The sequence below is a fragment of the Camelus ferus genome, chromosome 1 (assembly GCF_009834535.1).
Source record: "Camelus ferus isolate YT-003-E chromosome 1, BCGSAC_Cfer_1.0, whole genome shotgun sequence".
Taxonomy (NCBI): Eukaryota; Metazoa; Chordata; class Mammalia; order Artiodactyla; family Camelidae; genus Camelus; species Camelus ferus.
The window spans coordinates 1,004,224-1,029,985 of NC_045696.1; the positions used below are offsets into that span (position 1 = coordinate 1,004,224).

A 25,762-nucleotide genomic window follows, 5' to 3' on the forward strand; every position below is an offset into this window, starting at 1 on the left:
AGGCATCGGGGGAAACGGCCGTGAGTCGGGGCTTCGAGGGGGCAAGAGGCTGGGGCAGGGAGGGGCCGTGGAGGTGGGGAGGGGCGAGGGGGACGGGGCGCCGGCCCGGGCCTCGGTCGCAGGACCGCGCAGTGCCCCAGAGCCGCGAGGCGCCTTCGGGGAGGGTCAGGCGTGCTCTGGGCTGAGGCGCACTCGCGGCCACGCAGCCTCCACGTGACCTCACACGTACCTCCTGGAGAACCCCGGCCCCCTCCTCAGCCGCAGGGGCCGCCGCCCAGGCTACAGACCCCCGGATCCCTCCTTGCACTTCGGGGTCTGTCTCTCTCCAGGACTCGGGTCGACCGGTGCGCATCCCGGACCCTCCTGCCCCTCCTCCCCATCCTCCCGGGCCTGGTCTCCCCAGCTTTCCCTCCGCGTCCTCTAGTCCTCTGAATCCTCCTCCTGCTTCCTCCCCGGTGTGGGGCCTCCTCACTGGAGGCAGGGCGCCTCCCACCTCCGTGTGCCCCACGCGGCCCCGTGGGACCTGGCTCTGGGGGCCCCTCCTGGGCGGCAGCAGTGGTCCTCGCCGGCGCCCCCGTGTGCCACGCGCCGGACCCCTCCTGACACCACTGCCGGGCAGAGTGACTCATGAAGGGCTCTTCTTGGCGTTTCCTTGGTTTTGTCTTAGTCTTAGAAATGAACTTAAACTTCTATTTGCCAATTTCCATAAAACAGAGGGGAGCAGAACTGCAGTAAATGAAGAGGCTGACGTCGGGCAGAGGGTAGGAGCTCCAGGTGGGGGCAGCCTGGGCTCCCTGCAGGTGCCCCCCTCCCTCAGGACGTGGGTTCCCCCCCCCACCACGTGGTCTCTGTCAGTGGTCCTGCGCAGGCGCGGGGGCTGCGCTCAGAGGCCGTCCTCCAGGACATTCGTTTTTACTGTTTTTGGTCAAATTGACCAGTGCCATGTGATTTTAATTTTTTGAGGAATTATAGTTTCGATTTTAAAAAAATCAAAATTTACTTGCTTTCCAATTAGTAAATTTCTGCTTTTCTCCTCATTTATTTCATCCTACTTTCTTTTGTTCGTTTTCTTTTAGGTTCTGGTTTCTGAGTTAACTGTTGGGTTTCTTTCAACAGCAAAACCAGGACATGATAAACATCATTTAACAGGAATGCTCCTGGGGCGCTTTGTCTGAGGGTGGTGGGTGTCACCGAGGCGAGCTTGACTTGCTCTTTGACCCCATGACTCATTTGGAAGAACCACTGAAATTGTTTATCCAGTCAGGGTGGGCTGCACTTTTTTGTATCGTTAATACTTAGTTTTATGGAGTTAAGACCTGAGAAGGTGGCCTAAGTGATTTTTCATTTTTTTGAAATCCATTTGAGCTTTGATTTGCACTTTACCTTGGGTCATCTTTTAAACGTTTCTATGGGACTTTAGAAAAAAATGTCTTCTATCTATGCGTTCTGCAGTTCATATAAAAAATAAAATCAAAGTCGTTCACAGTGGGATTTAAGTCTTCTATATGCTCACTATGTACGATCTATGTCATCTCCCCTCCGAGGCTGCTGTGGCCACATTTTCCTTGCGTGTTTCTGTATTTCTGCACAAGACGGTGTCACTCTCAGAACTTCTCCACCAGGCCATGTCTGAGTGAGAGGCAGGAGTGCACAGGCAAGTCCCGCCTCAGCGCACAACCTCCAACCAGGTTATCGCCTGTCATCCTCTGGCTGGAGTCAAGTGGTGGTGACCCGCCCCTGGTCACGTGCACCTTCCAAAAAGACCTCTGCTCCCGGCAAGTCTCACCCTGTCTGCTCCTGTCCTGACACAACCCCAACACCAACAGAGGCTCCGTGACCCTGGGGTGGAGGTGAGGGCACCCAGGCATCCATCCATCCCACCCCCACCAGGGCCCTGGAGGTGTCCTGACCCTCACTTCTCTCTTCCTGTGAAGTCGCCTCAGTCCTTCTGATACCCTCATCCGAGTCTTCAGGTACCAGAGATGCTAGCACGGATTTTTTGTGAAAGACGAATGGATGTGCAGGACGCATGACCCTTGGGGCCTCTCCATCCCCGCAGACCAGTGCCTCAGGGTCAGAGCCCAGATCCCTGGCCTGACCCTGGGGCAGACACGTCCTTGGGTGCCTCTGGGGGAATCTTCCTGGAAGGTGCTTGTTGGGGTGCCTCTGGCACTGGTGTGTGTTCATGTGTGCGTGTGTCTATGTGTGTTGGCATCTGGTCTCAGCTTTGCTTCCAGAGGTGATGGACAGCACCGTGGTGGAGGCCTGGGCGGGGAGGGGGTTGGGGAAGGCATGGTCCATCCCACTTGCCTTCCAAGCCACAGGCCATAGACTCCCCGAGGGGTCCTGACACTGGGGTGGCCAGGGTGTGCTGGGCGGGTTCATGGCCCTGCGTCCCTCCAGCACTGAGCACGTCCCTCCAGCACTGAGCACGGGCCTGGCCTGGCCTGGCCCTTCCCCCTACCCCCATCTCTGTCTCTCAGTCTCTAGCCCTCCCTCCTCCCTGATCTCACTCAGCAGAAGTCACCTGGGCTCCTGTTCCCCCTCCCCCTCACTATTGGGCATTTTGCTATTGAGGAATCAGCTCCTTGCTTCTCCACCCACTCCTCAGCACAGCTCAAGGCCACCCCCAAACGCTGTCCCTTGGCCACTGTGTCCTGGCAGAGCTGGAGGGGCCTGGGCAGGAGCCAGAAGCCTGGATGAGTCCACCTTCCACCTCCTGAAGCTTGGGAGGAGCCCCTGTGGAAGACTGGGCACCGTTGACCCCCCAGGAGGAGCCTCTCTCAAAGTTCTCCTCCTAGAAGGAGGGGGGCCCCAGAGCTGGACGCTGGCAGGCCCGCCTAGGTAGCAGTGGGCAGACCCCTCACTGACTTAACCTGCCTCCCTCCAGAAGCCGAGCCCCTCCGTGTCTTGCTGGAGCCCCACATGATCTAATGTGTTACACACCTCCGGGAGCCGATAGAATTCCGAGGCAAACACCCGACCAAATATGGGTCAGGGTGACCCGCAGAGGCAGCTGCGTGGCGGCAGGGGGACTTCTGTCCTGCCTGGCGCAGTGACCAATGTTCCTGGCTTGAGTTTGCGGCTGGCTAGGGAAGGCATGGCTCTAAATGAACCTAAAAGAAAAAGTACACGAACTTCTTGCTCAGGACGGCAGGGCGTCAGGCTGCACAGAAGTCAGGGGGCCGGCACTGGTCCAAAGGGGCGGTCACAGCTCCGGGGTGCCTCTGTCCAGGTCTGGTCCGGGAGGCCTCCAGCACAAGGCAGAGCTGTGACCAGCGACCAGGGCCCGGCGCTGCGTGGGTAGGCCACGAGAGGAGGGCGAGGAGACCGGGAGGGAGCTGCGCGGTGCGGTGAGGGCTGCGGCCGGGACCTTGGACGCTCCGGGAGTGGCAGGCGCCCCGAGCAGGGGCGTGTGACCAGGGGGCGGCGACGGGGTGGGCTGGAGTAGGGGCTGAGTGCGGAGTCGCTGGGGCGCAGGGCGAGCGCGCGGGCTGCTGCGCCGGTCCGATGCCGATCGCGGGGTCAACCGTGCAGAGCGTGTCCGAGATCCTGAGCGGCGTCCGCGGTGACGCGTGGCGGGGGAGGGACCAGGTGAGCCCCCTCCCCCTGCCTCCCGGAAGCGAGCGGCGCGGGGCATTGTGGGCACTGTGGTCCCCTCGTGCACCCAGCGGAGGAGGCCGGGAGCGCACAAGTATTCGGGCTGCGGGGGTCTCTGAAGAGCGCAGGGACGCGCGGGCCAAGGGCGGAGGGGAGCGCGGGGGGAGGGCGGGGCGCACGGGAGCTTTGGGGCCCCGGAGGAACGCAGGGTGCGTGGGCTCTGAGAGCCGGGGTGGGCGCGGAGGCGCGGGCGGGGGCTGCCAGGCCCGGGAAAGCGCGGGGTGCATGGACTCCTGGTGCTGGGGTGGGCGCGGAGGTGCAAGCCAGGGGCTGCGGGGCCTGGGGTGGTCGCAGTGGCGCAGGCGCGGAGAGCTCTGGGGTCCTGGAGGAGCGCGGGGTGCGTGGGCTCCTGTGCCGGGGTGGGCGCAGGGCGCGGGCGGTGCGTGCAGGGGCCGTGAGTCCCACGCGCTGTCTCGTGCTGAGTGGGAACCCTGGCGCCTGCTCCGAGCTTCTGTCACCTTTGGTCCTTGCGCACGTGCAGAAGTCCCTACTGCGCTTCTGGTCTCCAGCCAACTCGTTGTTTCCTGCGCCCAGAGTCTGTAGGTGTCAACAACTTCCCCTTGGAGCAGCCCTTGGGTGGTTGGAGCCAAGCGCTGGAGGTTGTCCAGGGCAGTGGGACACTTACACTCTACCCCCGGAGAACTGTTCCCCAAGTCCTGTCTGAAGTGCTTGACCTGGAGAGTCCAGGGGGTGACCAGGCACACACCTGTGTGTGTGTGTGTGTGTGTGTGTGTGTGTGTGTGTGTGTGTTTGTGGAATTCCTCACCGTGTCGGCCCCACTCTCAGGTCTTAGGATCCGAGTTAGGATCTGGGCCGGCTCAGAAGAACATGCAGATGCATCTAGAAGCTGTTTTGCAGGCTGCCCAAAGTGCAGTCAGATAGTCGTCGGCGCTACCTGCTGGGCGCCCTGCTAAGCAGTGACCAGGTGCCCCCTCCTACGGGAGACTGGAGGGCTCTCCTGCAGCCCCATGAAATCAGCAGGACCCCCTCCCTCTGCAGGTGTGGGATCCAGGTGCCCAGACCCCAGGGGTCCCTGGTGGCATCTCCCCCTACCTCACCCTGATGGACTGTGTCACTCAGCCTCTGCGTCATCTTGTGTTGTCACATCCTTACTTTCAGAGGGGGCTCTGGTGGGTTTAATAACCCCAAGTATTAGAGTTACCTGTGCTGGGCAGACATGACCAACACCTCCAGGGTGCTTTAAACCTGTGGGTTGGGTGTCCAGAGCAGTCCTGCCCGGAGGATTTTAGTTTACTCTTTGGAACACAGAACTTTGTTATCTGATCTGGGCAGGCGGGGCTTAAGGCTTTTCTCTTTCTTACTAGCAATGTTAACCTAAGAGAGAGGTAGCTGCTTAAAAGCACCTAATGAGAGAGATGGTGTTTGCTTTTCTTTTGATCTTGGGCCTCAAGCCTTCCCCCGTGCTGGGGGGCAGGGCCAGGGGCACAGCTGGTGCTCCCCCCAGGGCAGGTGCGGGGGGGGGGGTGATCTGAAGCGGCCGGAGGTTAACTGTCGGAACTTTCTCCTGATGGTCCTTGTCCTCCCCTTGACCCTCCTGGCTGGCCAGCGGTACTTCCGTCGGTTGCCCTGAAGAGGCTTGAAGGAGCACAGGGCTGGGCTGTGGTCAGGACACTTGGGGTCCAGCCTGCCCTGCCGCCTGATGCTCCTGAGCTCGGGCACCTCACTCGCCCCCTGTGCTGTTTCTGCGGCGGTGAGCACCTGGCTGGGTGCCTCCACCTCCCCTTCCCGGGCAGCATGTGTGGAAGCGGACTTTAGTCCTGGCTCTGGTCGCTGACCACCTCGCCTGCAGAGCTGTCACTACACTCACCTCACGTGAGGCAAATGAATGAACAGAGAGATGATTCCGGAGGCCAACAGTCGCCACCTGGAATGCGGGCGGAGACCCCGGCTTCTGCGTCTGCCCTTTCTCTGCACCCCCGTCGTCCCACCCCAGGTCCCCACACTTGTGGCCTTTCCTCCTGGTGGTGCAGGGTGAACAAGCCCTGCCGTTTCTGGGTGGCAGCCCGTGCTACTGGGATGGGGCTGAGCCCCTCCCCGTGACCCTGTTGTCCAGCCCGTGGGCACACAAGCTGGCTGCCCCCGACCTGTTTTAGAAGTTTTGGAAAGCGCGTGCAGCGATGCCGAGCCAAGTGTGGGTGACGCGTGGGAGAAACGCCCGCATGTCCCGAAGTGGCCCGAGCCTCCTGTCCCTGGGGTGTCTCTTTAGTTCAAATAAATGCCATCGCTCCCAGCTTTACGTGGTGGCGCTGCTGTGGCCACAGTGCCAGCCACTCCAGCCCCACTGTTCTCTCTTATGTGGTGCCTGGTGGTGGCTTTTCAGCCCGTGAGGGTGACCGGGGTCTGCCTCAGGTGCCCCTGCAGTGGGGCCTCATCGGCGGGGAGCCAGGTGGAGCTGGTGAGGGAGACCTAGGACCGTGACCCTGCCCCCACCCCACCCCTGAGTTTAGAGGAGGGCCTCCTGTGGGTGGAAGGGACAGGGTTTTTTTAAACAACACTCAGGAAAAACTTGAAGCAGGAATGAATGAAAGGGGCCATTTCTGCAGGGAGCCCCTCGAGGGCCTGGCCCCTTCCGTGCTTCTCAGCGTCCGCCCTGCTGTTCTGCCCCCCGGCACCGGGCAGGATGAGGCTCTGGGGGTCACTGGGCTGGACACGGAGCTCTAAGTTCTCTAGGACAGGCAGCTGCCTTTGACCAGGGCGGGCATCTCCACTCACATCCTTGGAGGGTGGGTCCCTGGCAGCCGGGCTGAGGGAGAAAGAAGCCGAGGGAGCTTCAGTCCCTCCTGGTGCAGTCGATGCACCTGGTGGGTGTGCCTGCCCCTGAGGGCTTGGGGGGAGCTGCCTCCCTGCAGAGACCTCTGCCTGGAGCCCATCCTGAGGCAGCGGTTCCTTGAGCAAACATTTACAGAGATGGCGGGTGGAGGGCTCCCCACGTGTGCCTGCCTGGGAGACTCGCCAGCCAATAGGCTGCAGCCCAGAGGCGAGACCCGTGTGCACGTGAGCCCTGGGTGAGCCCTCGGCCCTTCGCATCCTGTGATCCAAGAGCAGAGGCGGCCAGGAGGCTGGGGGTGGGGGCGCCCTCCTTCCTTCCAGCTGTCTTGTGACTCAGGAGGAAGGTGGGGAGCTCCTATACTGAGCACTTTATGGTCAGGTTGCAGGGATGGGACTGGACAGACAGCCTGTGAGGTCCAGCGCTTGATGGGGTTGGCCCTGAGATGGGCTGGGAGGGAGGGAGTGCAGCTTGCAGGCTGACCTGAGGAGCCGGCTTTGGGTGCCCCAGGGGAAGCCCCACCTCCTGCCTGGCTCCCTGGGCGTCTGCAGACACTACAGAGCTCCTCGGCTGGTACGGGGCTCCCTGGCCCTCGCCCGGGGTGGTTCCTTGCGTATCCGTGCTTCTGGGGAGTGAGGTGGTCTCCACTGCATGGTGGTGACCCTGGGGGATCCTGGGGCCCGTCTGAGCCTTGGTGGGGGCAGGCTGCGTGCTGGCCGGAGATACCAGTAGGTGGAGCGCCTATCACTGAGCAGCCGGGAGGCCCGAGGCAGCCTGTGTGGGCGTGCCTGGGGCCGTGCTGGGGCGCAGAGTCTGTCCGCCCAGGCTGTGCCCCAGACCTTCAGACAAGCTTCTGATAGGCTGTCACTGTTGTCTCAGAAGCACCGCCTCAGGGTTCAGGAGCCGTCAGAGTCCAGGACGTAGCAATGAAGATGGCAGTGTGCTTGCCTGGCCCTGGGCTCTGGGACTGCTCCCGCTGCCCCGGGATTCGGGGGCACCAGGTAGGGGAAGTTCCCATCGCCCCAGAGATGATACCTTTCAGGGCCAAGTGCAGGGGACCGGGAGGGTGGGACCCCCTCCTGGGGACCCTGGGCTTGGTAAGTTCTTGGCTGTTCACCCCAAGCCGAGTGCTGGGTGCTCAGCTGGTGAGTGCGGGTTTCCCGGCGTCCAGAGAGCAGCACACCTGGGAGCACAGGGTGAACGTGGGGGGGTCCTGGGGTTGGAACGGTGGGCGGGGCGTGTATGCACCCTTCTCTGAGGCCACGCCCCTCCAGCCGTCTCTGAAGCTCCCAGGGGCTCAGAAACACAGGCCAAGGAAAGCAAACTTCCGAGTCTCTGCTGGAGCCGCTTGGCCTGTGTGCCCTCCGGGGGTGCGGGGGGAGGCGGGTTCCAGCCCCTACCTGGCTGGTGCTTCACTTGGCCCGTGAGGACTCAGGGGCTGTCCTAGGACCCTGTAACTCCTGGGCCACCGTTGCCCCCTCACGCCTACCCTGCCCCTCCTTGTAGCCTCAGGGACAAACCCACCAGCCCCGGCTTCTTGGGTTTTCCTGTTGTTAACCCCCCACACCCGTTTTCCCTGAGTCATAGAAATAGACACGGGAGTGCAGAAGGAGGAAGCGGTCCTGCTCATCTGACCATAGTTCCCTGTACTGAGGCCCGGGCCTGTGTTGAAGTCGTCAGACGCTGGCGTGAAGTCTCGCTCTCCATCTGTGGACCTGGGAGGCCTCCGCCCCCAATGCTGACCCGGGTCTGTGACCAGGAGTGTGCCCACCAGGCGTCCCCGCAGGGCCCCTTCCTGCCGCATCCTCTGGGCCTTCCCGGGGGCGACAGCTTCTCCAGCTGCTGCGTCCGGCACTTGGACGCGCCCTGTGCTGTGGCACTGACGCGGGGACCCCGGGCACCGGAGCAGGCTGACAGACCTGGGGAGGGCAGTGTGCGCAGCCCCGCAGCCTCGCCCCTGCTGTGAGCACTTGAAATGAGTCAGGTGTTGCCAAGGAACTGGATCTCGATTGTGTTTGGTTTTTAGTAACGTAACATTTTCTGGCCTCACATGGTTGGCGGCTGCCATCTGGGGAGCCCCTGGAGGTGGTGACAGCCAGGTCTGTGTGGACCTGGCACCTGGACTGTTAAAAGCCCCGGGCTGGGAACGGGTCTGGGGCCTGGGGGCCCTCTCGCCCTCTGGCATGTTGGATCCAGATTGAATGACAGGGCGGGCGGTGGGTGGGGAGCTTTCAGCGGAGTTTCTGGGGAGGCGGGTGGGGGGAGGCGGCTGTGGGCTGTTTGCTGAGCTCCGCTGACTCTGCCTCTTCTCTCCAGGTCCCGCGTCCCCTCCCGTCTCCCGCAGTGTCGCGCCGGGGGCCTGGCGGCATGGCGCTCTCGGGCCAGGAGGCGGAGAAGCAGGGCCCCGCAGAGCCCCGGCCGGGCCGCGAGCCAGAGTCCTGGTGGTGCCTGGTGTCCTACCTCTGCTTCTACGGCTTCATGGCTCAGATGCGGCCAGGGGAGAGCTTCATCACGCCCTACCTCCTGGGCCCCGACAAGAACTTCACGCAGAAGCAGGCACGTGGGCGCCGCGCTGGGCGGGGGGCGTGCAGGCTGCAGGTGCTGGGGCTCCACGCCAGCCCCATGGTCACCTTCACCCCAGGCCGCTTAGAGCGAAGGCAGGTCCAGCAGAGGAGTCCGTGGGGCTCTGAGGGACGAGCAAGAGTGGTGCCCCCCACGGGCTGGCCTGCCTGCCCAGAAGCCCCCGCCCGCCCGCCGGGCACTTGCTCCCAGCAGAGGCCGATTTGCCCAGAGAGATTACCGAAGGGATTTTCCTTCTGCTCAGCAGCAAGGACACAGGGTCTCACTGAGACCTGACTAACAAGCCCACGCAGGACGTGAGTCTCAGGTCGCACGCAGAACAGAAGCAGCTCAGGCGGTGTCCCCGCTGGGATCCGTCTCCATAAAATAAAACAGAACAGGACTCAGCGGCTGGTGGTTGATGGAGCGCACGGTCAGGGCTCCGGTCCGAGTCCCGGTCACCACCCTGCTTGTCCTGCCTGAGGACCCACCCGCGCCCCATGGCGGGGTCCCTGGCTGCCTGTGCCGTTTGCTCCCTGGGCCACACACCCTCGCCCCCAGCTCTGTCTGTCCCCTCCCATGTGGCCACTGGTCCCCACACCCCATGTCCTGGCGCTGGACCCCACCTGCTGGGCCCACCTGCCACCTGAGTTCTCCAGGGGGCCCCTGCCTGTCTCCGTGGCAAGAGCTTAGCCCCCAGCCCTCAGCAACCCCAGAATTAAGTCACATGGAGGTGCCGTGCAGACGAGGCCTGTCCCCTCTAAGTCGCCCTCGTGGGAAACAGGCTCCCAGCTGCATGTGTGTGAGTGCGTGCCACCCCCGGCCAGCACAGCTGCCAGAGGGGTCACTTCCCAGGTGAGCCCGGGTGGGGGGCTCTGCCCATCAGCTGGGACAGGCAGGGCCCTCGGGTTGCCTCCTGTGCCCCCCAGGCCCTGGCCTCCTCTTTGGAGCCACCGTCCCTCACACCCTGGCTCACCAGACAGCCTGTGTCCCTGGAAAAGTGCTCTGTCCTTAAAGGGGCTGTCATCCCACCACTGTGACTACTTAGGAGTGAGCCCGAGGGTGGCGCTCTGATAAAATAATACGGGAAATCTCTAAAGCAAAAGAGCGACGAATCCTGCCTTCCTGCCGTCTCAGGTCACATGTTAGCTAATCAGGTAGTAGGTTTCAGAAATTAAGCCGCCCACCAGGCTTCGGACGTGACCGTAGGGGCGGCCACGGCCGGTCCGGGGGGGGGCCTGGTGGGTCCGGGCCACCGCTGCCACCTCACCCACACGGGTTCGGGCAGGTCCCGCCTGACTCTGGCCTGGTGGCATCAAACCCCAAGGGGCCCACCCTGTTCCAGGGTCCCCAGGGGCCTCCAGCTCGTCCTCCCCGGGCAGCGCCGCTGCACGTTGCTGCCCTGTGGTCCCCAGGTCGAGCCTTGCTGCCTCTGTGGCGGGCGCCCGGCTTCTGACTCCCTCGCGCCAGCGTGGCGAGGCGCTGTTGGACTGGTGCCCACCTGATGGGCAGCAGAATGGTCTCTGGCCACTGGAGGAGCTGCGTCTCCTTGACTTCTGCCCCGGTCCCGCGTTCCCGGCTGCCTCTGGTGCGTGGCCTCCACCGGCCTCCCCTCTCCCTGTGGGGCTCCTGGCACTGGCGGGGTCGGACTGCACGTGTGCGGCTGCCTCTGGTCTGCACCAGTCCCCTCACTTTGCGTCAGGAGACCCCTTTGCTGCAGCTTTGTGTTTTAATTCAGCCAGAGTTTACTTCTGGTTTGTGCGGAGCCTTGGCCTCCCCAGCTTCACGAAGCACCTCCCGGAGGGTCCCAGGCTTGCTGTTGCTCCTTTGGACCTGTGATGCGTCTGCATCCAAGCTGCTGGGTGGACTCCCCAGCCCCACGGGCCCGCCTCCACAGTGGCCCTTCCATTCCTTTCTGGCCCGCGGCTGACCCTCCCCCCATCTCTGGTGGGACCATGGGGTATCCTCGTGGCAGCCCTGTCCTGGCTTGCTCACTTGTCAGGCAGGATGCAGCGCCCCTCTAGGTGCCCCCAGGTGTTGGCTCGTGGACACCGCTCCTCTTGGAATTTGGATCCTGTGCCCTGGCCCTGCCTGCTCCCTTCAGAACCCCCGGCACCCCTCCTCCTGCCCTGAGCCCCACCCCAACTCGTCCTGGCTGCCGTGTGCCCCTGCCGAGCCTCCTGACTGAGGCCGCCTGGGCCCCGATCTTGGCACTGCTCCTGACTTCTGCCTGTCAGCCCGACCCGACCTGTCCAAACAGCGGTGTTGGGACCGTGGCCCAGTGATGCAGGGCGGAGCCAGTGGGAGGCCAGCCTTGTGCCACTTGACAGACGCCGCGTTCCCCAGGGTCTTCATGGGCACCGTGCTCCCAGCAAGTCCCACAAGCGTGATGTGGATCAGACTCCCGCCTGGCCCGAGGCAGCCAGCCCCAGGAAAGCAGATCAAGGAATGCAGAGGAGGGAGTGGGGAGGCGGAGGAGGAAAACTGGCTGGCCTCCCGCGGCACTGACCCCATGGTGCCGACCCCGAAACCTTGCAGCTGAGCAAGCCATCTGCCAAGAGGTCTCACCAACTGAGGGGTTGTCTGATGTTCCTGGAATTTTCCATAAACAGGGTCCAGCCCTGCAGCTGGCCCCGAGGCTCTGGGACCAGAGCTGAGCAGTCAGCTTCCCGCGAACCCCATGGACCTGCCCCGAGGCTGTGCCGGATGTCCTGGGGGCCTTTAGTGCTCAGTGTTCTGGGGGCCGCAGCCTTTCAGGTCAGCCCTGCCTCCTGGTGGGCCCGTGGGTCAGGAGGCCACCTGGCAGAGGGCCTGGGCAGGAGGGCAGGCTGCCTTGCAGCCCTGCAGGCTGTCAGGTGGGACCCGAGGGAGGCCGAAGCCTCTGAGAGCCCAGGGAGGCCCAGGGCTCACCTGATGCTACCCCGGGGATCAGGGCAGGGTCAGGTGGGGTTAGGAAAGGTAGGTGGACCCCCCAGGGCCTCGGGAGGAGCTCTGAGCACAGGGCACCTTCAATGTCCATCCCCTAGAAATGGGGCGAGGCCGAGAACTGTGCCTCTCCTGAGCTGGTACTGCTGCTTGCAGAGTGGGCCTGGGGTGGTCCTTCCCAGGCCACCAGGGGGACATCTGGCTCTCGCCCTGAGCGTGTCTGGCTGTGCTCCTGCCCTGCATGCCCAGGAGGGAGTGTCCTGCCAGGCTGGCTCCGTCTGTGTGGAGAACTGAATGGTCGAGGCTGTGGGCAGCCCCCCTGGCGAAGCCAGGAGTCCTGGCCCCATCAGGACGTGTGTCCTAGTTTGCCTGATGAGGTGGGGGCAAGGGCCCAGCCCTGCCTGCTGTGTGGCCAGTGTGGGGCGGCTGTGGGGCCCTTCTCCCAATTGTCCCCTGTGCCGTCCCTTCCTGTCCTCTGCCCTCTTTTCCTCTGTCATTCCTTCCCCTCCTGCGTGTTCTGCATGACCCGTCCCATGAACTCACCCTTTGTATTCCTGGCCTCTTCACTGCCCCTCGCTTTTGCCTCTCCTCCCGTGACCGAGGCGGCCGTGTCAGTGTGAGCGCGACTTGGTTATGACTCTGTTTTCCTTGCTGTTAGACTCATGTCGTTAGGTGAGATCACATCATGTTTTCGTCTCATTAAGACAGCTAAGCCTGGATTCGCACGATAACACGTAATTACCAATGATTCGCAGGGTAATTGCAAGCTCTCTGTAGGCAATTGTGTCCTCACTCTGCGTGGTTTACAGTGGGAGTCTGCAGGTGTCAGTACTGAGCTGCTGTGTGAGAAGCATGCCCATGGGGGTGGGTTCAGGGCAGAGCGTGGTTTGGGGGTCAGGCTTTTCCCTGGCTGCCCTGGACGGCCTGAAGGGGCTGCACATTTTCAGAGGCTGGCTCCCGTGGTGTAGTTCTGGCAGGGGGCTGCGTGCAGGGCACAGGGGGCAGTGGGGTGTGGGCGGAGCTCTCACGTGGCAGGTGCCCGGAGCGGCAGGGCGGGGTCACGAGCCTCCGTGCCACGCAGGTCACCAACGAAATCACGCCGGTACTGTCGTACTCCTACCTGGCTGTGCTGGTGCCCGTCTTCCTGCTGACCGACTACCTGCGCTACAAGCCGGTGCTGCTGCTGCAGGGCCTGAGCTACGTGTCCGTGTGGCTCCTCCTGCTGTTCGGCTCGTCTGTGCTGCACATGCAGCTCATGGAGCTCTTCTTCAGCGTCACCATGGCTGCCCGCATTGCCTACTCCTCCTACGTCTTCTCGCTCGTGCCCCCCGCCCACTACCAGCGCGTGGCCGGCTACTCGCGGGCCGCGGTGCTGCTCGGTGTCTTCACCAGCTCCGTGCTGGGCCAGCTGCTGGTCACTGTGGGCCGCGTCCCCTTCTCCACGCTCAACTACGTCTCGCTGGCCTTCCTCACCTTCAGCCTGGTCCTTGCGCTCTTCCTGAGATGCCCCAAGCGCAGCCTCTTCTTCAACCGCAGCGTGCCCGCCGGGGCCTCGCCCTCCGAGCTGGACCAGATGAACCCGGGCCCCGGCCAGCCCACGGGCGGCAGGCCCGGGCCGGCTGCGGCCTGGCGGGACTCGGCCCTCGCTCGTGTGCTCCGGGAGCTGGGCCACAACCTGCGGCTGCCGCAGCTGCGCCTCTGGTCCCTCTGGTGGGTCTTCAACTCCACCGGCTACTACCTCATTGTCTACTACGTGCACATCCTGTGGAACATGGTCAACCCCACCATGGACTCCACAAGGGTCTACAACGGCGGGGCCGATGCCGCCTCCACTCTGCTCGGTACGCCCACCCGCCCCGCCCGCCCCGCCGCCCCCGAGGCCGGCCGTGACGCGCTCGTCTCCCCGCACAGGTGCCATCACCTCCTTTGCGGCGGGCTTCGTGAAGATCCGCTGGGCGGTGTGGGCGAAGCTGGTCATCGCGGCGGTGACTGTGGTGCAGGCCGGGCTGGTCTTCCTCATGTACAGGACGGACAGCATCTGGCTGTGCTACATGGCCTTCGTGCTCTTCCGCGGCTCCTACCAGTTCCTGGTGCCCATCGCCACGTGAGTTGGGTGTGCGGGCGGCCATGCGGGTGGCCGTGCGAGGGCCTGGGGCCTGGCCGAGTCGAGCAGATAGAGGTCGTGTGCTGTGTGTATCGAGAGGCCTCCTTCCAGAAGATTCCGGGGGAGCAGCAGGAGCGTGTGCTGGGCAGCGTGGAGCGGCGTCTGGGCGTGGTCCCAGTCAGCCGGGAGGAGCATGAACCCTGGGCGCCCTTAGCCAGGGAGCCACTTGTCCACAGCACCTCCTGTCCCAGCCACTGTAACCTCACGGCTAGGCAAGGAGCCTGGTCCATGTGGATGTCCCCTGTTCTCCCCCCGAGCCACTCACTGTCCACAGGGACCAGACTTCGGGAAGCCCTTCCTCCCAGCCTCCGGGCCCTGCGTCTGAGTTCCCATCTCAGGTAGCCCTGTGGCCATTTTGAGCCTGTCCACTCCCACTCTGGGCACGGTGGCTCATGCCCAGGAGTGACTGGGTGACCCAGCTGGCCTTCTGCCCAGGGCAGCTCTTCCCCTGATGCCCTTGCGTTCCTCATGCCCCTGGGGGCAGTCCTGCACCCGCCCAGGGACGTCCCAAGAGCTGCCCGCTGACCTGCCTATGCCTTCCAGAACCTTCCTCAGCCCACGTCCAGCTGACTCCCTGCTCTCTGTGTGACTCCCTGAACCAGACCTCTCAGACAGCTGCACACGCGTGCTTCACGTGTTCACACCACACGCGTGTGTTTATCTCTCACGTGTTCACGTGCAGTCTTGTACACAGCACACACGCTCACACTGCCAGCACCTGGCAGGTGGCCTGACTCCCTTGTGTGGCCTGGCCTTCCATCCTCCCCTCCTGTCCACCTTTCCCCCTGGCTTTCTCAGCCTGTGAATGTCCTGGAAAGCACTTCCTTTGGTCACGCACTCCCCTCTCCTGTCACCGTCAGCCTTGTGGGAGGGGCGCCAGGGCCCCAGGTGTTCCACTCCCTTCTCTCAGGACCACCTAGTGTCCTGACTCCTGTTAACTGTAAGCACCGTAGGTGTGCGTGGTGGAAAGATCAGACAACGCAGGAAAGGTCAAGTAGGACACAGAAGAGATCAAATGGGACACAGAAAGGCATAAAGACGACGCGTCCTCCTCAGACCCGGGTCCTCACGCTGACACGCGGGGGTCGCTCTGCACCCCTGCCCCGCACGTAGCCGCGTGGCTCCGTCCGGAGTGCGTGCGTAGTCGGGCCTCTTGGTGATGGACCTGCCCTGATAGTTTCCTAGGACAGACGACACTGAAGCCACTTCCTCTCACCTACATTTTCCTTCCCAAATTCTGATAATGGCCTCAGGCGGGTCCTAGCAGGTATTGGTGAGGTCAAAGGGCATGCGCTTTAGAAGGAGGGTGGCAGAGATGTCGCAGGTGCCCGCCCGGCCAGTGCGCAGCCCCGGCGGGTGTCGGAGGGTGGCCGGGGCCAGTCGTCTTTCCTTAGTGACAGCAGGGCTGGCTCCCCGCTGGTGTCGTGGCCAGTTTGTGCCTGTGGGTTCTTCTTCTGCTGAGATTCCTTTTTTCCCTGTTTATCTGCAGTGTGCTTATCTCCATATGTGGTAGGAGCTTCTGTCACAGACGTGACCCAGTTACTGTGCCCTCAGTCCCACTTCCGGGCTGGAGGAGCACCATCTGAAACCACGTGTGGGTGGCGTGGTGTTCTGCCTGTGCCGGCGGGACCTGGTCCGGCTCCGGCTTCCCGGCAGTGAGTCTGTCGTCGGGGCCCCTGACCCGCTCTCTTCTCACCGTCTGTTTGTCTGTCTGTGACCCTCATCCTGCCTTTTTGTGTATTTCTTCCCCCCCCCCCCACCTCCGCCCTCTCCACCCCAACAGAAGCTCCTTGGCCTCGGTCGTTCTCTTTAAAGACTTCCTTGGGTATTTTTGTTCGTTTTTTCTTCAGAACTTTAGAACATTTGTTGTCCGGTTTGTTTTTTCAGGCACTCTGGGGATTCTAATTCGAAGTACGTTCAAATGTTAATTTCTTTGCTGAGGACTGGAAGCTCTGAGCATATTAATTCCTCTGGCTTTCCTTCTTTGTTTTCTTGTTCTTTCCCTAATTTACTGAATCATTTAACGACAAAAGACTTTGATTGAGGAATTTTCTTTGTGCTCTGTCTGTGCCTGTGGTTCTGCTGGTATCTTGCTCTCACGAGGGTGATTTTCTGAGACCTCTATAGTGATTATGATTTACTCCGTCCCACAGTTACTAGGGGACTTTACCCATCTTCCCAAGGTTGCATTTTGGACTTGGTTTATGAGTTGTTGTGGGAGAGGTGCCCAGCTGATCTAACCAGTCACCCGCAGCCTCAGCAGGCTGGCTGATCACTGGACCACACGGCAGTTCTCGCAGCCACTGGCGGCTTGGGAGTTTCTCTCCGAGCTGGGTTCCTCTGCGCCTGAGGTCGGCCTTGCCCCTCACTGGGCTGGACCCCTGACCACGGCCTGCTCTTCCTGTTCAGTTTTCAGATCGCGTCTTCTCTTTCTCAAGAGCTCCGTGCGCTGGTCTTCGGAGTCAACACATTCCTCGCCACTGTTCTCAAGACGATCATCACCCTCATCGTCTCGGACAAGCGGGGCCTGGGCCTCCCAGTCCACTCTCAGGTGAGCCCCAGTGTCGGGCTCACTTCCTCCAGGAGGGCAGCCTCTGGGGGGATGTCCTGTCCTGGCCTGGCCTCTAGGGGCCCACACAGCCAGTGGTGTTGCCTCTCCCCGGCACCCAGACCACAGATCTGCTGCAGTATGGGCATCTCCAGCTGGACCCTCTGGCCTGAGTGGGAGCAGGAGCAGGAAGGGAGAAGCCCCAAGCAGGGAGGGAAAGGTCAGGGGCAGGGGCCACAATCTGGCTGCTGCAGTGCCGGCCTGTGCGGCTGCTGCCTGGGTCCAGGCAGGACATGGTCGAGTTCAGTTAGGACGCTGGGGCCTCCGAGGCTGGCCCAGGGCAGGTCCCTCGGCAGGCACGCTCACTGGCCCTGGGTGTCCCCCACACGGGCTGGCATCCCGCCGTGCTGCCCCAGCCCTTGTCCTCATGCCAGGCCTCTGCCTGGGACGGGCCCTGGTGCTCGTGACTGCCGTTTGTCTCCTCTGTGGAGGGCCGGCGAGGGTGGAGCTGGCGAGGCTGGCGTTGATGTGTGTGGCCCCTTTCCAGGCCCTTCGTCTGACCCTGGGCAGGTTCTGTGCCTTCTGGAGAGAGTTTGAGAATTCCTGTCTGCCGTGATACTGGGGGGCACTCACTGTGTGACTCCAGGTGGCTACAGCCAAGGCAGGACCTCTCGGAGTGCGCTGGAATTTGCCAGCGGACAGGCCCACGGCAGGGCCGGGCCCGGGCTCCCCAGGGGCCATGCTGCCCCACCCTCCGCTGTGGGCGCGGCCTCCTCTGCTGGGAGCCTGGGCCTCACAGGGGCTCAGTTGACCTTGTGGAGAAGTCCTGGCCTCTGTCCAAGGGTGCCAAGTCGTCCCTGCCTTGATGACCCCAAAGCTGGCCAGAAGGGGAGTTCTGAGCAGGAGAGACCCTCTTGCTTGGAGCCGGCTCCCGGGGCAGGGTTTAGAGGTGCCTTTCAGGGAAAAGCATTGCAGCCTCTGGCCCTCCGTCCACGCAGGCAGGCAGGTCAGTCCTGGCTCTGCTTCTCCGGGCTCACCGTCCCCAGTCCCCAGGCTGGAACCGGGGACTGTCCAACCAAGCAGGGTGGGCAGAGCCCCCCGTGGCCATGTGGGCTCGGGCCACGGTTGCGTTTGCAGCTGCGCCTGTGGGGCAGGGGCTGTCCTGAGGGCACGGCCCTGCTGTCCAGGGACGGTGGGTTGGAGTCTCCTTCACAGGGGAGACAGTGCCCTGGCCGGTGGGGCCTGGCCTGGCAGCTGTCCGGCACACCGGGGGCCTCCCTTCCCTGGGGCCCCCAGTTGTCTGGGCTCTGGGCCCTGGGGATCCGAGAGGCCCAAGGCTGGGGAGGGTCTGGAGAGCTCTTCCCCACGGCCTGGGCTTCCTTGCCTCCTGTCCCTGGCCCTCTTCACGTGGCTGCTTCTGGCCACATCGGGTCAGGTTGACAGCAGTAGATTGATTTTTCTCTGGCTGGTTTAGTTTCCCAGTTAAAAGGTAACTCCAGAAGTTTGTTTGTAGTTAGAAATACTGGCGGCACCAGAAGGAAGGGTCATCTCGCTGACCTTCCCTTGTGCAGAGCTATGCGTGTCCCTGTCCCTCCATCCTCACGGGTGAGAACGGGGCAGGTGTTCAGACCTGGAGACTGGTGGGGACTGGGACGGAGCATGTGGAGAGCTGGCCTGGGGTGGCTAAGCTTTATTTTTGGATCACGATAGGCTCACTGGCAGTGTGACCGGGACACGTGCCCAGCCTCCCCATGGTCACGCCCTGCACTTCTCTGGTGCGAGCACTGCCGTCCCTCCTCACAGGGCCCCTCAGGCTCCCGTCCGTGGCCACACCTGACCCACCCCGCGTCCTCCGGGCCCCGTCTCTATGGTGGTCTCATCTCGAGTGCGGCGTCTGTGGATCCTGCAGTGGGTGGATTTGGGGCTGCCTGTTGCCCACTCCCCTCGACGTGCACGGTGTGCCCCCCCCCCCCCCGTCTCGGTGCTGCAGGGGCTGGTTTACCGCTCCCTGCAAACAGCTCTGGGTCGGGGCTGGGAGGGTAGAGCCGCTCCTCACGCTTGCTTATGGCTTCTGTGAGAGCCTAGGTCTTCGTGCGGCCAGACGCCCCGGCGTGCAGACGCGGGCTCCCACGGTGGCTGCCCGTGTTTTCAGATGCTGCAGACTGTTTTGCACGGCAGCTGCCCCGTCGTGCGCGTTCTCGTCTGCGTCTGTGTTGGGCGTTGTCGGGTTTCTGTTGAGCAGTTTGGGAAGCTGTGGGGCAACGTTTCCTGTGGTTTTAGGCTGCTCTTCCCTGGGGCCGCCGACGCCCCACCCCCGCCGCTCTTCCCTGGGGCCGCTGACGCTCCCTCCACCCCCCGCTGCCGCCCAGTCCATTCTCTTGGGTGAAGTGTTTCTTCACTTCCCTGCCGTTTCCCAGTTGGGTCCTTTTTTCTCTCGTGAGTTTTGTGCACTGTTTATATGTTCTGCATGCGAGTCCTTTGTTGGGTGTGTGGTTTGCAGACGGTTTCCCCCGTCCGTAGTTGGTCCGTCTTCACGGTCATCTGTGCAGCAGCTTTAATTTGATGAGGTCGGAGTTACTCATTCTCCCTCTTTGGGATCTCAGTTTTGGTGTCGCACTCAGTGACTCTGCCTGGCCCCGGGTCCCACACGCTTTCCCTTAGTTTCTCTGCAAAAGTCGTGTAGTGTCACATTTAAGCCTGTGACCGATTTTAAGTTCACTTTTGCGCAAGGTGTGAGGTCTGCATCCGGTTTCATTCTTGGTGGGTGTCCAGTGCCTGCGGCGCCGTCTGTTGAAAAGCCCGGGTGCTTTCCCACCGCTTGTGCGCGCCTGTTCCTGGCTGCCCTCCACCCCGCTCCGCTGAGCAGGGGGGCCCGCCCTGTGCCCCCCGCCCCCCTGCTGGGGGCAGGGGCTCAGCCCTGAGACCGGGTGCCCGGGTTCTCCAGCTTTTACATTCCTTTTTCAAAATCATCTTAGTTGTTATTGTTTCTTTGCCTTTTCCTATAAGTTTTAGAGCCATCTCGTCTGCATCTGCAGACCTCCTTGTTGGGGTTTTGCTCGGAGCCGCACTGAGCCTGCGTCAGTTTGGGGAGGGTGCTGCGCTGAGTGCCCCAGCCTGTGGCCGTGGTGTGCCTCTCCACTTGCTCGGAGCCTCCTCGGTTTCTTTCAGCATCTTGTTGTTTTTCATGTGCAAACACTGTACTGCTGTGCGTGTTTTGTTAGATTTATACTTGAGTGTTATTTTTTGAGCAATTGTAAATGGCACGGTTTTAATTTTGAGCTCTATGTGCTGGAGCTTCCATGACAAAATGCCAGCCTGGGCGACTCAAACAGCAGCATTTACTCTCTGACAGTCGGGAGGCTGGAAGTCAGAGGTCAAGGTGTGGGCAGGCCTCGTCCCTCCTGAGAACCTCCTCCTCAGCATGCCGGCCGCCGTCCCCTCCCTGTGCCCTCGTGTGGCCTTTCCCTTGTGCGCACAGGCACTCCTGGTGTCTCTCTCTCACAGGGACACCAGTCCTCCCGGATCAGGCCCCACCCTTATGACCTCATTTGACCTGCCTGTTTGCAAGCACAGTGCGGGCTGGGGTTCCAGCAGGCTAATTTGGGGGTCACAGTTCAGCTCACAGCAGTGTCCAAGTGCTCACTCTAGCGCGGGCAGGCCTCACTCTTGCACTGTTGTGCAGACATTGCGTTTTTACAAATTGAAGATTTGTGGCAACGCTGCATCATCAGATGAGGGTTAGCTTTTTTTAGCAATTAAATATTTTTTATTAAAATATGTGCATTGTTTTTAGACCTAATGGTATTGCACACTTAGTAGACTATACAGCAGTGTGTGCACAGCTCTCATCGTGCCCCGGGAAACCAGTCTGTGTGCCTTGCTTCATCGCAGCGTCTGCTCTGTCGCCGTGGCCTGGACCTGGGCCCGCAGCGCCTCTGACGCCTGCTTGCCTCGGACATGCTTCGGCGCCTGTGTCTTTTCTCGCATGATCTTGCTGAGGTCACACCGGTCACTTCTAGGAGGTCTCTTCTGAGTGCCCTTCGTGTGTTTTTCTTGCGTGACTGTGCTGGCTCGAACTTCAGTTGTTTCCTTTCCTCTGCTCGCTTTGGATTTGCTCCGCTCGTCTTTTTCTAGCTGAGACCAATGCCTTGCGACGCCGTCCCGTCTGATACGTGTGTTTCGTTGCCGTTCACGTCCCTCCCAGCCTGGCTGAGCTGCAGCCTCTTAGATTTTGATACGCTGCGTTTCACTTCCGCTCACTCAGCGTGTTTTCCCCTCCTTCCACACTTTCTCTTTGGCCTGTGGTGGTTGCGCAGCGTGCTGCGTGGTTTCCAGGTGCTTCCACGTCTCCCTGTGATCCTGCTGTTCCTGACTTCTGCTTTGCGACCAGAGAACAGTCTGTGATTTCAGTCCTTTTCATTTGCGGGGGTTTGCTTCGTGGCCCGGGATGTGCTCTGTCCTGTTACGTGCTCCGTGGGCACTTGAAGACTGGGCACTGCTGGTGCGGGCGGCATGCCCTGAAGCTGCTCGGACCCTGCTGCTGGGGGCGCGGTGGTTTGCTCTCTGTCCCCGCGGGTTTTCATCTGGTCTGCTGCTGAGAGGCGGGTACTGACTTTTGCATTTGTTGTCGGGAACTTGTCTGTGTCTCCTTGCAGCTCCGTCACAGTTTTGCTTCGCATTTTCGCAGCTCTGTTTGCTGCGTGCACACTCGGCATTGCTGCGTGCCTTGCTGCATGGGGCTCTGCCTGCGGGTGTCTCCTTCTCTGTGAAATCTGCCTGATGCTAATATAGCTGGTCTGCTCTCCTTTGATTAATGTTTACATGATGGATCCTCTTCCATCCTTTCACTTTTAGCCTAACTATTGTATTTGAAATGAGCTTCTTGCAGACAGCATACGGTCGCCGTGTTTTTTAATCCACTCTGCTAATCTGTTATATAAGGTTTATTTAGACCACTGATATTTAGTGTGGTTGTTAATGTATTAGAACTTATGTTTGCCGTTTCATTTTTTGTTTTCCCTTTATTGCCTCTACTTTTGTTTCTGTGTGTGTGTCTTTCTCTAGGTTATTCACACATTCTTCAGGATTTCGTTTTGGTTTCTGCGTTGTGGTTTTGAGTGTATCTCTTGGAATAGCTTTCTTGGTGGTTGCTTTCCGTGTTAGATGGCCAGTTGGAGTGCAGTATTGAGGCCTCGCCTTTGTGTCACCTTCCCCTCCACCGTGCATAGTCCGAGTGTCTTCCTTTCTCCACATGCCGTCAGAGCCACCTGAGGCGAGGCTGCAAGCTTTGCTTCAGGATCACGCATTTAGGAAACCGGAGAGGTGGGCGTCTGTTTACCGGCAGTTTTACTCACTGTGTTCTTTCTCCTTCCTGATGTTTCAAGCTTCCTTACTATTTTCTTTCTGTTTAGAACCTCCTGTAGCCATTCTTTTAGGGCAGGTCTGCTGGTGACAAATTGCTCTCTTAGTTTTTCTTCATCTGAGAATGTCCTGATTTATTTTTAACACCTGAAGGACATTTTCAATGGAATAGACTTCTGGGTTAACAGTTTTTTTTCTTAACAGTGAAAAATGTGTCATTTCCTTGTGACCTTCCTGGTTTCTGATGAACAATCCACTGTCATTCTAATTTTTCCCCCCAAGGTGTCATTTTTTTCCGGCTACTTTCAAGATTTTTCCTTTTTCTTTTTCTTTGTGCTTCGCTTTCAAAATTTGAAATGGTATGTGTTGGTATGCTTTGTTGGGGGGGGTCCTGTTTGGGGTTCCTTCAGGTTCTTGACTCTGTAGATGCATGTCTTTTGCCAAATTTGCAAAGTTCTCAGCCACCTTAGGTACTTTTTCAGCCCCCTCCTCTTTCTTCTTGTTTTACTCCCATGACACAGTGTTACGTCTCGTATCATACAGTCCCCTAGAGAGTGAGGCTCTTTTTTTCTTTTCTTTTCTTTTTTTGGTCTGCTTTCTCTCTGTTGCTCAGACTTGGTGATTTCTATTGTTCTGTCTTCCAGCTCCATGCTGCTGTTGAGACCATTTGCTGAGTTATCATTTTGGTTATTGTATTTTTCAGTTCTAACTTCTCCTTTATCTCTCCTATTTTCTGAGACTTTTTTTTCATTTGTTTCAAGCATGTTTGTTATGATTTTTTGAAGCATTTCTATATAGCTACTTTTAAATCATTCTCAGATACTTTAAAAATCTCTGTCACCTTGGAATTGATGTCTGCTGATTGTATTCCATTCACTTAGAGGTCTTTGTGATTCCGACTATGCTGAATGACTTTTTTTATTGAAACCTGAACATGTTGAGTCCTATGTCACGAGAACCTGTTATGAGGTGTTAATTTCTCTGTTTTACCTGGCTCTTTCTGACACTGCCCTGGCGGAGGGGAGGGGGGCATGCACCTCCATACAGCCAAGTGGTGGGGACGTCCCGGTCCCCTGCTCCGCCCTCCTCACACTGAGGGGTGGGTGGGGGCTCCTCCTTCCTGCTGGTGGGGATGGGAGGTCCAGCCCCCACGTGACCTCCAGTGACACCACTGGGGGGAGGGGCATTCTCACGGTGGCTGCCGGCAGGTGAGTCCTGACGCTGCCAGGGGAGGGGCACCACCTGGTGGGAGTGGAAGTCCGAGCTCTCCTAGTGGTCTCTGCAGGGGGAGCACTCCGTCTCCCCACCAGGCCGTGACCACCTCTACCCGACAGGGGTGGGGGCTTCATTATAGCCTGGGTCGTGAAGGTGGGGTCTGGCTGGAGTAGAGTGGCTCCCGGCTCTCAATGTCCTGTCCTGCTGGGTGGTGTGGTCCGTCTTCTGGTCCTTTGGCCAGAAAGAGCTGCTTTTGTTGTTTTTCTTCCTGTGTCTGGCATTTCTGGTTTGCTGGCTTCCTTGGACCCTTTTAAAATACACGCAGCAGAGAGAAAAAAGCCCAGGGAACACAGTGCTGTTGCCCCGGGCTTCCGGGCCCGCGCTGGTCTGCCCCGCCCGCTCTCAGCATCACCTTCTCACGTGCGTGCTCTGTGCTCTTACCTGGTTCGGGCGTATTTGGGGGAGGAACAGACAAGACGCGCCAGCTGCATCCTCCTGGAAGCAAAGTCCCCGATGGCTCGTTTCCTGGTTTTTCTTTTGAAAATGAACTTTCTTAGAGGGGCCAAGCGTGCCGGTGCGGAAGGGCTCCGGGAGACCACCAGGGAGCAGAGGTCTGGGGCTGTGGGCAGGACTCGCATCCAGTCTGGCCCACAGGCAAGGGAGACCACCCTGGACCCCTGCCCCCAGCGGCCTGAGGACCGGGAGGGACGTTCCTGTGAGCAGCGCTGGTGGGCGGCCTCACTGGTCAGGGTGGACGTGGCTCTGTGCAGGCCGTGGGGCCCCGGCCGGGCGACCTGGGCTGCCTGTCCTCCACCAGACTGCACTGTGCGGGACGTGCCCACCTGCGCGGGTGTCCGGGAGGACTTGGCCCCAGAGCAGAGCACACGTTGCTGTCAACAAATTGATCACAGTGCCCTGGGGCAGATCGCAGAGCACTGGGTGTGCGGACCGCTGAGCGAGGGGACGGGCTGGGCCTGCTCCCGCCCCCATGACCCCCGGCGCCCAGCCTTGTGTCCCCACGGCCGCTGAGTGGGGTCTGGTGTGTCCCGCCCTCACTTCGCCCTCTCTGTTTCAGTTTCTCGTCTACTTCATGTACTTCCTGGTGCTCTTTGTCGCCTACTTCTTCGCGGCCCTGCTGGTGGGGCTGCAGCACCTCCGACGGGGCATCCACCAGCCCCTGCCGCCAGCCCAGGAACTGAGGAGCCCCGTGCAGGAGAAGGCCGTGCAGGACGGGGCCCTGGGCAGCCTGCAGCCCGGAGCCCGGCCCCTGGCCCTGGAGGACGGCGTGGAGGCCGCGGGGCCGGCCTCCCCAGAGCAGAGCCAGCAGCCTGAGGCCAAGGCCTGACCCTGACCCACCTGAGCTGCTCTCCCAGGCCCGCCTGGGCCGCCAGGTTCCTGACGCCAGAGGCAGCCCGAGCTTGGGGTCTTGACCTCTGAGCCGACACATCCCTGCAGCCGGGTTTTTTGTCATCGTCCAAATTCCAGTGTTGAGATGGTGGAGCCAGTGACTGGCGGGCCCCGAGTGGTCTGTCCCCATGGCCCCCACCTCGAGGGCCACCCACCTCAGTGGGGAGCCCTTGGCTGGTCCCGTGGCAGCCTGAGCCTGGCAGCCCGAGCCTGGCACCCCGAGCCTGGCACCCCTCAGCCCTGGCTCTCACCCTGGCCGTGGCCCACCCGCGGCCAGGGATACTTGGCCAGCTGCCTGGCCACCACTGGCTAGTTTGCTGTCGCTGCCTACATGCAGCCAGTAGTGGGGCTTCACGTGCCCACCAGGCCTCCCCGCCTTGGGAGGCAGATCCCACTTGTCCCCAGGAGCAGGCAAAGTGGTCCCAGAAGCCAGCCTGAGGACCCCAGCCCCCCACAGGGTGTCCTGGGCCCCGCAGGCAGGGGGGAGAGCCCTGTTCCTGGGCTCATGGCTAAACTGTGGTGTTTCTAGTTGTCCAGGTGCTTGCAGTTTAAATGATTCTCTGTTCCTTTTTTAAAAAAACTTATATGAGAACCCTCGTTTGGCGTGTTTCTCGGGGAGAAGCCAACATGGGGGGTGGTGGTGTCTCCCATTGGTGGAAAGCAGCCCAGTCTCCTTGGTCCCCCTCTTCCCCTCAGGCCCCCTGTCCCTCCATCGCACCTGACGTGGGTTGACATGATTTGCCTCAGATGCCCAGAGGGGACTTGCCGGTGCCAATGGGCACTGCCGCAGGGCCTGGAGCCAGCCCTGCTTCCTGAGATGCAACACAGCCTGCTTGTCCCCAGATGCGTCATTCGGGTTCCTAACTCCACGTGGTCCATCGGGAGGCCAGGAGAGGTCCCCGCCCTGCCCCCAGCCACAAGCAAGGACCCACACCCTGTCCTGAGCTGAGCCCTGCCTGTCCCATGACCTCAGCCCTCGTGCAGGGCAGGGTCCCCCTTGGGGTCCACAGGACAGGCGCTGCGCCGAGTTCAGAGCAGGACCCTTGGTGGAGGAGGGGCTGCTGGACCTGGGTCATCTGGGGTCAACTTACGCGAGGGGGGCATCTCGGACACCCTGTGGGTCCGGAAAGAGGCC

The 25,762-nt window shown here is 60.9% G+C and overlaps 1 protein-coding gene across 14 annotated transcripts; it reads left to right on the forward strand.

Annotated features, from left to right (window-relative positions):
• Positions 1–25,219, forward strand: SLC19A1 (solute carrier family 19 member 1). Of its 14 annotated transcripts, XM_032489572.1 has the most exons (8): positions 3,675–3,694; positions 7,328–7,449; positions 8,036–8,195; positions 8,765–9,004; positions 13,014–13,773; positions 13,844–14,036; positions 16,506–16,647; positions 24,296–25,219. In XM_032489572.1, the coding sequence occupies exons 3-8, from the start codon at positions 8,184–8,186 to the stop codon at positions 24,563–24,565; spliced, it is 1,617 nt and encodes a 538-aa protein (XP_032345463.1). In that variant the 5' UTR covers positions 3,675–3,694; positions 7,328–7,449; positions 8,036–8,183; the 3' UTR covers positions 24,566–25,219. The 14 variants fall into 14 exon arrangements, 13 of the variants coding, with proteins under 13 accessions (XP_032345806.1, XP_032345679.1, XP_032345184.1 ...); XM_032489293.1 differs by lacking the exons at positions 3,675–3,694; positions 8,036–8,195 and adding an exon at positions 3,289–3,303; XR_004323415.1 differs by lacking the exons at positions 8,036–8,195; positions 24,296–25,219 and adding an exon at positions 15,586–15,751 and having other exon boundaries at positions 3,312–3,694; positions 16,506–16,641.
• Positions 25,220–25,762: the final 543 nt, after the last annotated feature.

What these genes read in the sequence shown, in the direction of transcription:
- SLC19A1 (XM_032489293.1), top strand. Translation starts at nt 7,375, where the DNA reads ATGAAGATGGCAGTGTGCTTGCCTGGCCCTGGGCTCTGGGACTGCTCC. An exon ending in TGCCGCCTCCACTCTGCTCG is followed by an intron (nt 13,774 to 13,843) that starts GTACGCCCACCC and finishes CTCCCCGCACAG; the next exon opens with GTGCCATCACCTCCTTTGCG. An exon ending in GCCTCCCAGTCCACTCTCAG is followed by an intron (nt 16,648 to 24,295) that starts GTGAGCCCCAGT and finishes TCTCTGTTTCAG; the next exon opens with TTTCTCGTCTACTTCATGTA.